Source organism: Empidonax traillii, unplaced genomic scaffold, assembly GCF_003031625.1.
Source record: "Empidonax traillii isolate 1590-97213 ecotype Southwest subspecies unplaced genomic scaffold, ASM303162v1 scaffold35:size4298261, whole genome shotgun sequence".
Lineage (NCBI taxonomy): Eukaryota > Metazoa > Chordata > Aves > Passeriformes > Tyrannidae > Empidonax > Empidonax traillii.
In genome coordinates this window covers 334,899-347,902 of record NW_020955228.1, presented here as the reverse complement: position 1 = coordinate 347,902, position 13,004 = coordinate 334,899, and the positions used below count along the sequence as shown (strand labels likewise).

At 41.5% G+C, this 13,004-nt stretch overlaps 1 protein-coding gene across 1 annotated transcript in view; it reads right to left on the bottom strand.

Moving 5' to 3' along the window:
- Nucleotides 1-8,831: 8,831 nt before the first annotated feature.
- SCIN (scinderin) overlaps nucleotides 8,832-13,004 on the bottom strand; it is a 50,300-nt gene continuing 46,127 nt past the window's right edge. Inside the window, exon 16 of the mRNA XM_027877887.1 lies at nucleotides 8,832-12,235. Within this exon, the coding sequence (XP_027733688.1) occupies nucleotides 12,102-12,235 (134 nt within the window). The 3' untranslated portion in view covers nucleotides 8,832-12,101. The remainder of the gene's footprint in view (nucleotides 12,236-13,004) is intronic.

Below are 13,004 nucleotides of genomic sequence, written 5' to 3'. Positions count from 1 at the left end.
AGTCCCCACTGAGACAATGAAATAGAGCACAAACATTTTGTTTGATGTTCTCCAACCACTGCCGGGTGATTTATCAGTGCTTCTAATAATGGGAGCTTACAAGTGCTTCTTAAAACTTCTGGTCACATACAGAACAAACATGTACGGAATATAGCTATTCTCTGGCATCTCTTTCTTAGATGAGTAAAAAGAAAGACCGAGCTGTATCTGGCTCCCTAGATACAAGGGAAGTGTTTATTTTTTTAAAGAAAGAAACAACTTATTATTAATTTTAGTCAGATAACTGAGCTCAAGTGTAGTCATAATTTCTTTATTGAGGTAATTAATAGATTAATAATGTTCCTGGAGAAAAACAAATATATACTTTAGCAGATAAATGACCTTGGTGTTTTTAAACCACAGAAGACTGGTAAAGCCCACTGAACATATGTGCAGTCCACTGGCCTCGTCCTCTGTATTGCTTGCTTCACTTCCTGCAGAAGTGTTTCCCAGGCACTTTGTTTTAGCTCTATAGTTGTGAGGTATTTGTGAGGGGTTTTCAAAAACTGCATCACTGTCTTGAGTCAAGCACACAGGGGAAAATACTTAATCTAGCCCAGAAAAATAAAACATAAATTTGCACTCAGAATTATATATGACCCAATTCTTAGCTTGCAAAGAAGGTCAGTCTTCTGACTGGCTTTTCATTTGGAGCTTTACTGGATAGTAGGAGTTTTGAGCTATGACCTACATGCATTTAGCCCTCTTCCAACCCAACACCACTCCAAGGTGTAGCACATGCAAACCCATGATATAGCAGGTCTACAGCTTTGCCAGGTGTGTGGCAGCTGCATCCAGCCCCTGAACATGTTTGGATTTTGACCAATACATTAAATTATGTTTTGAAGCAGGAGGGTGTTAAAAATCATCTTTACGGGAGGGAATGGAAAGAGCAAATACTCCTTTGCTTTGATTTCTGGTATGAAAAGTAGACTTCAGTCTGCAGAATATGAGTGAGAGCTAAGCATTTTAGATGGATTTTTCTCAAGCCCAGAGTTGTTTGGCTGCAGGTGATAAGAACTTCAGAGTTTCAATGCCTCTGAAGGAGTTCTTTCCCCCAGGGCCATGGAAAGTTTCACTAGCTAGCCTAAACTGCTGCATGAAGGTTTCAGTTCTGCCACTGAGAAACGATGGCAGAACTTAAGTACTGCATATTTGTTGCAGTTTCTAAAACGTAAGAAAAAAAAAAAAAAAGGTAATTACTCTTTCAATTCTCAACACTTGAGAGTTTCAGTGTGAAATCTGAGCCTATTACAGTGCCTTATAGCAAAAGGAAAACCAACCCTTATCCTAGGGAGCTCCCAAGCTTGTATTTATGATTAGATGAAAAAGGGAAGAAGAAAAACACCAAAGAGAGGAGGATGAAAGAACAAGGTTTCAGGGAAGACAAACACTGTGTGGGTGGGGACCAGTAATTTCAGCTCCTTCCTCAGCTGTAGTCTAGAATTTTTAAATCTTATCAGCTCACCATGTCTTCTTTTTAAGCTAACAGTAAATCTCAAAACTACTGCAGTGAATGCAAGATTAAGCCTACTTTTTGCTAAATTTTAGAAGCTAAGTCACTTGAAAATTGATTTCAAGCTAATCATGGGGGTTCTAGGCAGAAAGCTTTCTTTCATGCTCCGAAGTTTCAATTCTTGGATGGAAACAACAGTAAACTCACTTTGAAGACCCTATAAAATCTGTCCCTGCAAAATCACTTTTGCTCTCCTCTCACAGGGAATATGATTCAAACAAACCACATCATACATTCCAGTTTCATAATATTGACCAAGAGCAGAAGCCTTTCAGAGAATCTGGCACCAAAAAGCTGCTGCCAGTAGAATTATAAACTCACATAAAAACCTGCCAAAATACTAATTTTAAAACACATTTTGAAGCCTTTTGATGAAATCACAGCATTTTATCAGAATATAGGTCTCCCCTGTTCTGGCTCTGTGGCCACACCACACTACTTAGCAGGCTTTAAACAAAGTAAGGAAGGCAGATAAACAAACCTGAGGAGGAACAGATTGTTTTAGCTGAGATTTTAATCGCGTTACTTAGCTCCACTGAATAGAGACAATACTGCAAGAGCCAGTAATTCCTACTGCTGCAAGAGTAAAAAACTCTGCAGTTTTCATCTCCTCTTTGAAGGCCTTCCTCTTCACCTCTACCACGACTGATCAGAGAAGATTAAGGAAGAATCCAGGCGGGACTCTAGGAAGCAGAAGCAGCAGTGAGATACTATAAACATAATCGATTTTTTTTCTAATTGAATTATTCCATTCAAGGCCTCTCTACTGCTAGGAAAGAAAAACAAAACAAATAATATCTCTTTATGTAAAGAAAAAAGTAAGCACGGACACACTGTTAACAGAAAGGATCTATTTAAGGAATTCTTCATGCTTTGAAGACTTTGTATGTCAGATGGCAAATGATATGATAAATATATGATGCATAGAGCTCACGAGTAGATGCAGCTGCAAACTGAATCTTCAAAGGAAGCATCAGAAAGCTTTAAAGAGGACAAATGGTTGCATCTCTTCCTCATAATTTAAGGATGGAAGGCCTCTGAAGCTATAGGTCATTCTGTGAAAGCCTGTTACTAAGTCTTAGGAGATCCTGCTGAGTTTCAATCTAAGAGCCCAGCCCTTTTGTTTAGGGACACTGACATCTGCAGGGTCTTTCATCTCAGCACAGTTGCAGATAGAGGGATTTTTAGGTTAGCACCACTGCACTCTCTGCAAACCACTCATCTTTGAGTCCTTGCAGAGGATTGATTGAAGGCACAGCTGTCTGGCACATAAGGCATGTATGTCTTTCTGTGTTTTTCAGACCTGTGATAATTCAGAGTTGAGATAAAACCATAGTCATTAGCAGTCACTACAGCGGCCCTAACTCCAAGCTTTCACTATGAGAGAACAGTGAAATTCTGTGAAACCAATAGCAGTAGCAGCCAGAAGACATTTGTTCGAGTGGAGATAACATTTAAATGCAAAACCAAAGCCTCAAAATGAACAAGATACTTGATAATCTTCATCCCTCCATTTGTAGTCAGTGAACACTTTCTGGTCCTCTCAGTTCATATTCTTGATGGTGGACAGGACCCCGTGTCAGTGGATGTCTGCTACCCAGTGTAACTCAGTAGTAAAAGAAGAAAGATCCAATAAATTACCAACAGCCACAGTCCTTGAGTCACTCAGAAAACACCACTTGCCAGAAACAAAACGAGCTGTACTGCAGAGAGGCCTCATGTCTTTAACAATAGTAGCAGAAAAATTTCAGGACATGGGAGATCAGAGAAGATGCCATACCTTTTAAAATCAAATATTCTCACTTTCCAGGTCAAAGTAAAGAGTTACCTGAAGATTTTGCTATTCCTTTGTAAATACAGCAGAGCCTTGTCTTTCCTTCACCTTTATAATCCCCAGAGCATCTGCTCCCAATCTGGAAAGGACCTGATGCATATGCATCCATGGTTACAGCTTTAAAGGAGTATCCTAACAAAGCAACCCCTGCACAGTTCTGCTGCAGAGGTGAGGTATCTATTTTTGCTCACATCATGTTATTACATAAAAGCTTTATTTCTCAGCTGAGCTGGCCCCTGCCCTTTCTCTGCTGCCCCAGTGTCACCTGTGCTTCAGCAGGTCTCCAAGGCATCACGCTCTCATCTCATCTACTCTTGCTCTGAGCAAGTCTGTGCAGCTTGGCACCAATAACCTGGGCAGCTGTCTGGATTATGAGCAGAACCTACAAGATGAGTGTTGAGAAGTGACTTCACTAGGTCAAGCATTGTACAAACACACAGTAAGAGATAGAGAAGCTTAAATAAACAGGGAAAGGATCAAAGAAATCCCCATTTAATAGGTATAGAGAATAGAAGCACTGAAATTCAGTGATTTACTTCTCACAGATCACAGGAAATACAGGTAGCAGAATCCTTGTTTGCTGCTTTTAATGGCAGACAAATTTCCATCACCTTTCTGTGCACAATCTTAAAAAAATCACTTTGAGTTTTGGGAATTCACACTTGGGATTATTTGGATGCTGAAGCGCATCTGCAAACACTGGGATGGGACAGAGTCTGGCAGCAGAAGGCACATGAGATAGCTAATGTTGACTGGGCCTATCTAACAAGAGAGCAGGGGATTGTTAGACTGGGTTTCTTGCCTGTTGTCTTTGGTTGAGACATTTACTGCCACTCCTGTCCATTCTCGCTGCTGCTACAACTAACTTCTCACCCAAATCCAGCAGGAGAGCAGCTGGTTAGTATTCAGGGCAGCAATCTTTGCCACCATGTAGAGAGATCTACAGCTCCATAATACTGTAATGGCCAGTCTTCGTGAACGAAGAGCCGGGGAAGGTCTTTACACCTTCCAGCCTGCGCATTGGATTTTTTAGGTGAGACACAGTGTGCACGGAACTGAGCCCACCCTTTAATCGTAAAGTTCATCTGCCGGGGCCAAGCGAGCTTGGACGGTGGCAGCGAGGTCCTCAGGACGTAGATGGATTGCCTTACAGGGCTAACGAGCTCCATCTGCTCAGGGAGTGGCCCTGACTGGGAATCTAACCTGGGCCTCGGCGGTGACAGCGCTGCGTCCTTAACCACTAGACCAGCAGGGGCTCCCTCTACAGCCCCACTCAGCTGGTTAAATGCAGACTCTGCTGTGCTGCCATGCCTGTTACAGGAAGCCTGTGACCTTTCAGAGCCACCTCTGTAAAGATCTAAGCCCAGAGGGAAATTTATCTTTCGTTCCTCCTACCAGTAATCTATTTTAATCAGGATTGTTTCTGTAGCTACTTCTTCTGTAAAAAGAGCATCAGACAACAAAAAACATGGTGAACTGTTGGGCAAGTGATAGTAAAATCACCTGATTGCATCCAGCCTTGATGTCAATACTGCCAACTGCTGTGAAATCATCCTGAGTCACCTCTTTGATATCTGTTAAAGAGCAGCAGAACAAACTGCGCTCTTTTAGCACTGGTCAAGAGGCTTTGTTAGCATAATCAAAGCTTTGTTGCTGCTAAAGCAAACGTGCCTATCTCTAGGCCTTTTGGTGGGATATCATTCAGATTGTCCCAACCTCACTGCTTGGATTCCTGATACATTCCCAAAGAAGTACTGCACATACCTTCACTGTCCCTGCATGCCTCCATCCAGATGATTTTCTGAGGAAATGATCTGCAGTTTAACAAACAATGAAAATCAGTGCTTTCACTTAATGCTTTCATTTCATGTGCATGGAGGCCCACATTTCACTGCTGACTGATTAAATGTGGTGGTAAAATATCCAATCATGTGGTTCTCAATATACTCATGTAATCTCTTTGAGGAGAGAGGAATAACTCCACTTGCTATTATTTAAAAGAAAAACATAAAAATCAGCTTATGTGTTCTGTTCTGTAGAGAATACTCTTTTTTTCCCTACAATTCAAATATGCTTTAATGTCAAGAGGAAAATGACTTGCTGGGGGAGAAGGGCCAGAACAATCATCCACTAATTTTCCCAGTTCCCCATTGGTCTGCCCTTCTCCCTCTTGCACGTTGGAAGCTTTATTTGAAGTCAGCGCATACTGATTTTTAGCATAAGGTTATGTGCTAATAGGCAGAGGAGGTCAAAGTAAATTTAGGTCAGTCAGGAGAGGATGTAATTAGACATTAAGGATGTATAGTAGATTAAAGATCTGATAATGTTTTCATAGAATCATAGAATCAACCGGGTTGGAAAAAACCTCTGGGATCATCAAGTCAAACCCTTGATCCAACACCACCATGGTTACTAGACCATGGCACTAAGTGCCACATCCAGTCTCATCTTAAAAACCTCAAGGGATGGTGAATCTACCACCTTTCTGGGCAGCCCATTCCAGTGTCTGATTATTCTCTCTGTAAAGAATTTCTTTCTAATATCCAACCCAAACCTCCCCTGCACAGCTTAAGACTGTGTCCTCTTGTCCTGCTGCTGGTTGCCTGAGAGAAGAGACTGATTCCCACCTGGCTACAACCTCCTTTACAGGTAGTTGTAGAGAGTGATGAGGTCATCTCTGAACCTCCTCTTCTCCAGGCTAAACAACCCCAGATCCCTCAGCCTCTCCTCCAGTCCCTTCACCAGCCTGGTTACTCTTCTCTGGACCTGCTCCAGCACCTCAATGTCCTTCCTGAACTGAGGGGCCAGAACTGGACACAGCACTCCAGGTGTGGCCTCACCAGTGCTGAGTACAGGGGAAGAATCACTTCCCTGCTCCTGCAGGACACATTGTTCCTGATACAGGCCAGGATGCCACTGGCCTTCTTGGCCACCAGGGCACACTGCTGGCTCACATTCAGCTTCTTGTCAGTCCAAACTCCCAGGTCCCTTTCTGCCTGGCTGCTCTCCAGCCACTCTTGTGCCCAGCCTGTAGCGCTGCAGGGGGTTGTTGTGGCCAAAGTGCAGGACCCGGCACTTGGCCTTGTTGAACCTCATCCCGCTGGAATCAGACCATCTCTCCAACTTGTCCAGGTCCCTCTGCAGAGCCCTCCTGCCTTCCAGCAGATTAACATGCCCCCCCAACTTGGTGTCACCTGCAAATTTGCTAATGGTAGACTCAATCCCCTCATCCAGATCATCAATAAAGATATTGAATAGAACTGGGCCCAACACTGATCCCACCATTGGGACAGTGGGGACACCACTGGTGACCGGCTGCTGGCTCTCTCTGGGCCCAGCCCTCCAGCCAGTTCCTAACCCAGCACAGAATGCCCCTGTCCAAGCTGTGGGCTGCCAGGTTTTTCAGGAGAATGCTATGGGAGATGGTGTCAAAGGCTTTGCTGAAGTCCAGATAGACACATCCACAGCCTTCCCCTCATCCACCTGATCATAAAAGGAGATCAGGTTGGTCAGACAGGACCTGCCCTTCCTAAACCCATGCTGGCTGGGTCTGATCCCTTGTATATCTTGTAGGTGTTGTGTGATGTCACCTAGAATGATCTGCTCCATAACCTTGCCAGGCACTAAGGTCAGGCTGACAAGCCTGTAGTTTCCTGAGTCCTCCTTGCAGCCCTTTTTGTGGATCGGCGTGACATTTGCAAACTTCCAGTCATCTGGGACTTTTTTCCATAGTCAGTAAGCTCTCTTTTTTTCCCCTAATTTCCTTCAAAATCTCCCAGTTCAGCCAGGCTGGCTGTCTTCCCACCAGCTCCCCTTTCAGCACACTGGGACAGCCTGCTCCTGTGTGTTCAAGACTTTTTCTTGAAGCGTGTCCATCCCTTCTGGACCCCTTTGTTTTCAAGGGCTGTTTCCCAAGGTACCCTCTGAACCAATTTTCTGAGTAGGCCGAAATCTGCCCTCTGGAACTCCATGGTAGAAGTTTTATTGATGGCCCTCTTTTCTTCCCTGAGTATTGAAAACTCTCTTATTTCATGGTCACTGTGCCATAAACAGTCTCTGACCACCACATCTCCCACCAGCCCCTCTCTGTTTGTAAACAGCAGATCTAATGGGGTCCCACCCCTGGTAGGTTCATTTACCAGCTGGAGCAGGAAATTATCCTCTATACACTCTAGGAATCTCCTAGACTGCCTCTTCTCTGCTGTGTTGAGTTTCCAGCAGACACTTGGCAGGTTAAAGTTACCCATAAGAACAAGAGCTGGTGATTTTCAAACATCTGCCAGCTGCTTTTAGAATAATTCATCACCCTCATCATCCTGATGGGGTGGTCTATAACAGACTCCCACCAGGATGTCAGCCTTGTTAACAGGTCTTCCCTCTGATTCTGACCCACAGGCACTCAACCTTCTTGACTGCCCTCTGCCTGACTCTCTGGGTCCAGGGCCTCATACCTGTTCTTTAAGGGCACCGTGGGAGGGGATTCTTTTACCTCTTTGATCAGGGACCTGTTTTCATTCCCCCCCATCTATTTGAATTGCTCCATCTGCTTGATGGCAGGAGGGGCAGGGCTTCATCGTCTCCTGCTGGACTTCTTTTGGGGTCAAAAGAAGTCTATTTCCCTTTCACTCTCCGTAATACTTCTTAGCCTCTCCACTTCTTCCTTGAGCTCTGCCACTAAGCACAGTAAGTCATTCACCTGCTCGGATCATATGCAGGCATCTCTCACACTGTCCTCTGGTACTGACACCAGGCTCAGACTTTCTGTGCAGCCAGAGACATGAAGAGCTGTGTCCTTCCCAGGGGGTTCTGTCTGGGTTAGCACACTCCCCCTGAGAGCAGCAGCAACAGCTTTTGCTCGTTTGGAAACCACTGCTGGGTCGAGTTGAGTTGCTGGGGAAAAAAAAAAAAACACAGTCACACACCAACCTCATGACCCAGCAGAGAGCCAGCAGGGTGGCTGTGCCCTTCCTGCTCGCTCTGCCTGTGTGAACTGCCACGCAAACTGCTTTGCCATGTCCTCACTGCTGTGCCACACCCTCATTGCCATGCCATTCAATTACATCAGAAGTTTCTTTGATTTTAGCGGCAGAAGTTCTAGCCATAAGAAGGGAAAAGTATACTATTTCTTTATCTAAAACCAAAATTATTGTCTTAAAAAAAAAAAAAAAGCGCAAGTATTTGTAAAGTCAGCACATCAAAATATTATCTAGCTCTGTTTTATTAGATTTTTTTTTTTTAATCTTATATACTTACATTTGGCTCAATTAAGTCATAAAGACAGAACTTAGCTGGGATGCTGAGGAAGTAGTTGTATCCTAAAGCAAAGTTTGAAGGCTTTTTCCCAAGCTTTCCTGCAAAGAACTGGACTCTGAAGAGCAATTTCAGTCCATGGAAAAGAAGAGATTTGCTTGGGCTGTTTTTGTTTTCTTTATTAGCCCTTTTAGATCCAGTAAAAATGAAGACTACAAGAAGATGAGAAAGTTCATAATAAGAATAGCTCATGTAGCCTATAGAGATGTCCAAGAGCATCTCCTGCTACAGTCCAGTGAGCAAAGTATTTTCTGCATAATACTTTAGTTCTCCTGTGAGGGATAATAGTGCAACCCCACTGTCTACCATCTCCCATCTCCCTTATTTTCTTATTGGTGCAGGTGAAGCCTGTGTGAATCTGCACTGGCAAGAAATCAAACTGTTCAATTGAATCTAGCTACATTTAACATAATCATTTACAGCAGATCTGGTGCTATATAGCACTATGTGCTATGGTCAAAATGGGTATTTAGAGCAGTGATTCCACAAATTGGTTCCTCTCCTGTGCACAATCTGTAGTTATATTCTAAGATTATAGTATTTTATGTAATATAAATACTATATAGTACTATGATGTTCTGTTGGTTCTAAGGATTCCCAACATCTTTCTGTTGCACTGAAATAAAGATGACGGTGTATTTGCAATCAATAGAACATGAATACTTTCTGTTTAGTAGCATAATAAAACTGCTAAATCAGGGTCTAATTTTGCCTTTATAAATAGAGTGAACATGCTATTACAGTTTGATAATAATGCAAGATGTAGCTTATTCTTGACTGAACTTGACTGTAGTGATCTACAGAATTTTTTTTATTAATTCTGAGATCAAGGTTTGCTATTTATAGTGTATTCATAGTTATGTACTTAAATATTTTCTTGAAAAAAGCTTAATCTTTAACACTTCCAAGCACTCGTAGTCCATCCTGTCCGTCCTCCTTCCCTCCCTCAAGAATGTGTACTGCATATATATGTATGAAAAATAAACTTCCCACTGGCAAGTAAACCCAAGAACAATGTTGCTAGCAGCTGTTGCCCTTAAAGCCCAGTTGAGAACACTATTCCCTTATGAGCTCTCAATGCTCTTCTCAACATCAGTAATCAACGTGCCAGGACAATGTATTACAAACTCAAACGCCCAGGCCAGGAGACCACAAAAGCTCCTCTGTTTTGTGTGGGGGGAACTGAAAAGAGGCTTTCACAGTGCTGGAGAATATGTTGCCAGACTGTGCCAGTTCAGAGCCCTCAATGTTCCGGAAGATATTTATGTACAAGAAGGGCAAATCTTGTCTAATCCTTGGTTCAGAAGCTACTATAACTGTTATTTTTTAAAAATGAGAAGAATCATATGAATGTGTTGAAGACGACAATCAGATAATTACAGGCTGTTCAGTGACTGAGAAACTGAAAAGGTCTTTGTGCTCCTTCCAGCAGGAGAAGGACATCTTATCTACTCTTACAAGTAAAAAGCTAGATTTATCCTTTAAAAACAAACATAAACTTGCTTCCTCCTATTTTAAAAAATAGCTATTTCTCTAGTCATTTGTGCAAATAAAAAGTTATAAAATCAAAGAGTTTGACAACAATGGTAGTTTTTCTCAAAGATGAAAATAACAAGCTAATAAGCACCCAGTTCTTTGATTTTCCCTTAGGTTTGTAACTTTCAAGTTGTTGGGAAGAATTAAGCCTCCACTGGGTAAAATGGCACCGGAGTAAAACCAAGTAACTTCTCATTACATTGTCCATCTAAAAAGGAAGGTTTCTACTTGTTTATTTTAGGAAGTTTTGCTAGATAGCAGTGGAAGCACTGACCAACAATATGTCAGAGAGAGGAAGATCAGCTTGGCATATAGAATACTGTTTTTTGTAATTTTATTTTAAATTGAATTACATTCATTGCAGCCCAGATACATTAGCAGAGATTTAAACAAATGTTTAAAGCTAACAAACTCATATAATTAATCTCTTAGTTTTGCAATTCTTTTATCACTGATATTTTCAGCTCAGACTAAACTTGCTCTTTTGCATTACCCAGATTCAAAATCAGTCATGTTAAAAAAAATACAAAAATGTCTAAAATTTCACTTTCCAACCTCACTTATAAGCATAATAAAACGGCTGAAATGCTGTCATTAAAAAGCCTCGTTGACATGATTTACAACTGTACAAATTGTTGTTTAAAACAAGCATTACAGAATAAGTGATCAAAGCCATGCTCAAGATTTTAAGAAGTTTGCCCACTGCCCATAAGTATACTTTTCTGGCTAAGTTACAAATAAAAGCCACTTTGAAAATGTACTCTTAAATTCATCAGAATAAAAAAAAAAAAGCCCAAGTTACTGTGCCTGAGAGAAAAGAGAAAGTGATATTCTATGGTGCATACTCATCCAGATTCCCAGAAATGCTACAGGTTTCCTTGTTTTTGATGTGCTTGATGTTTGTCTAAGACCTGCACAAAAAATTAGAAAGATATCCTGCACCTGACAAGGTGAACAATCTGCACGCTCAAAAAGCACTGAGTACTTCTGAGTAAGGCAACTGAGGCAAAGTATGGCTTAAGTGCAGTCTGGTTAAGGCAGAATATGTTTTTGAAGCTGTTGCTTCTTCTGTTTCCACTTTAAAGCACTAGTGCACTACAACATGTTTAAGAACTTTGGCTAAAAAAGTTGATGGAGCTGGTTCACAGAGACAAATCTAATGGAATTCCTAACAATAAGCTAGACAGTCCCTCAAAAAAACCTTTGTTGACTTAATTTTCGAACAGCATTCATTCCAAAGCTCCATATGTATGTATGTGGAGCAAGCAAACATGTTAAGCACAGCTTTCTCAAAATACCCATCCCTTATTTGCCCCCTGCAAGACACAGCTCACAGACATCATCTGAAATTTTAAGTGAGTATAACAATATACCGGCCTAGTAATTAAATCAGGTCCAGTCCTACCCTTGCAACAGATATAGAATTACTCCTTTATCAGGCCAAATTCTGCACAATATTATGCTGACCTTAATCTAAAGGAATTTCTGTGGTATTAGTTTGGTAATTACTTATTAAGTAAAGGCAGAATTTGGCCCATTTTAGTACATTAAAATAAACTGATCCACAGCTTATTTGAATAATCAATTGATTAAAGAAAGATTTCTTTCTTTAAATGTTAAAGATTGGTAGCACTTTCTGTATTTACTACTATAAAAGCCCCACTCATCCCACTTGGTCAGTTTACAATTAGCATTTATCTTTTCCAGTGCTAAGAATTTCTAGGTTATTCACAGAAATATATCAAAGCTTAAGAAAGTGTAACAACAGATGCATCACATTGTTTCATAAGCTTATGCTTAAAACTACTAGAAAGTAGCTGAGCTCTGATCATTCTTTGGCTTGAAGCTGGAGTCTCGTTGGAGAGATCAGTTCTTCCATTTGTTAGAGTCCCAAGCCAGGAACCAGCCCGTGAATGTTGGGGGTTCATGCCCCTGCTTCACGATTACAATGGGGGTCCCCTTATCTCTGCCAGAAGGATCTGTTTCAATATAGCGTTTGGCTGAAAGGAGAGAGGAAATAAAACATGTAATATATTAGTTCATTCCTTTGGTATAAAAAATACATTAAAAGCCATAGTGAAAGAGCCGAGGGCTACTATAATACAATGTTCAATTAATTATTTCAAAGGCAATGAAATGATCAGGTAATTGCTGATTTCTCCCAGCTGGCAGTGAAGGAATTTTCCATGAAGTTAAAAGAGGGGGATTGCTATTCTGATCAGTTCATTGCCATACAGCTAGGTTTTGACTCTTGAACACGAGAAAGAATTTGCTGGTGCTGTGAGGATACACAAGCTTCTCATTTCTCTCATGTGAAAGCCAGCATAGTTTCTCTTGACACCACAACGTGACAGTAGCACAGATCGGAAACACAGCCGGGTAACCCCAGCTGCTCCAGGGAAACAGATGCAAGCATTTTCAGCACAAACTACATCAGAATGGCTCAGCTATGTGAAGTCACACCAGAGGTGACGCACGATTTTGCAATCTCTTGATTACTTACAACTTACTCCATGTAAGTTGTCTTGATTTGTTCTGCAATTGGAATTTCCTCCTGCAAATTTAATTTAGTGGAGCATGGCAGTGTAAGGACTTGCTGGCATTGCTTTCTCTACATACATCAGCGAGGGTGGAGCTCAGTTGGGACCTCCTTTTAAATTCTTTCTCTTTTCAGTTCAGTTTCTTTTCATGGAGCTCTACTATATATTTTTAAGAAGCTCTGCAGCCTAGTAATGCTATATTGATTAATATTATCCTTCATAAACTTAC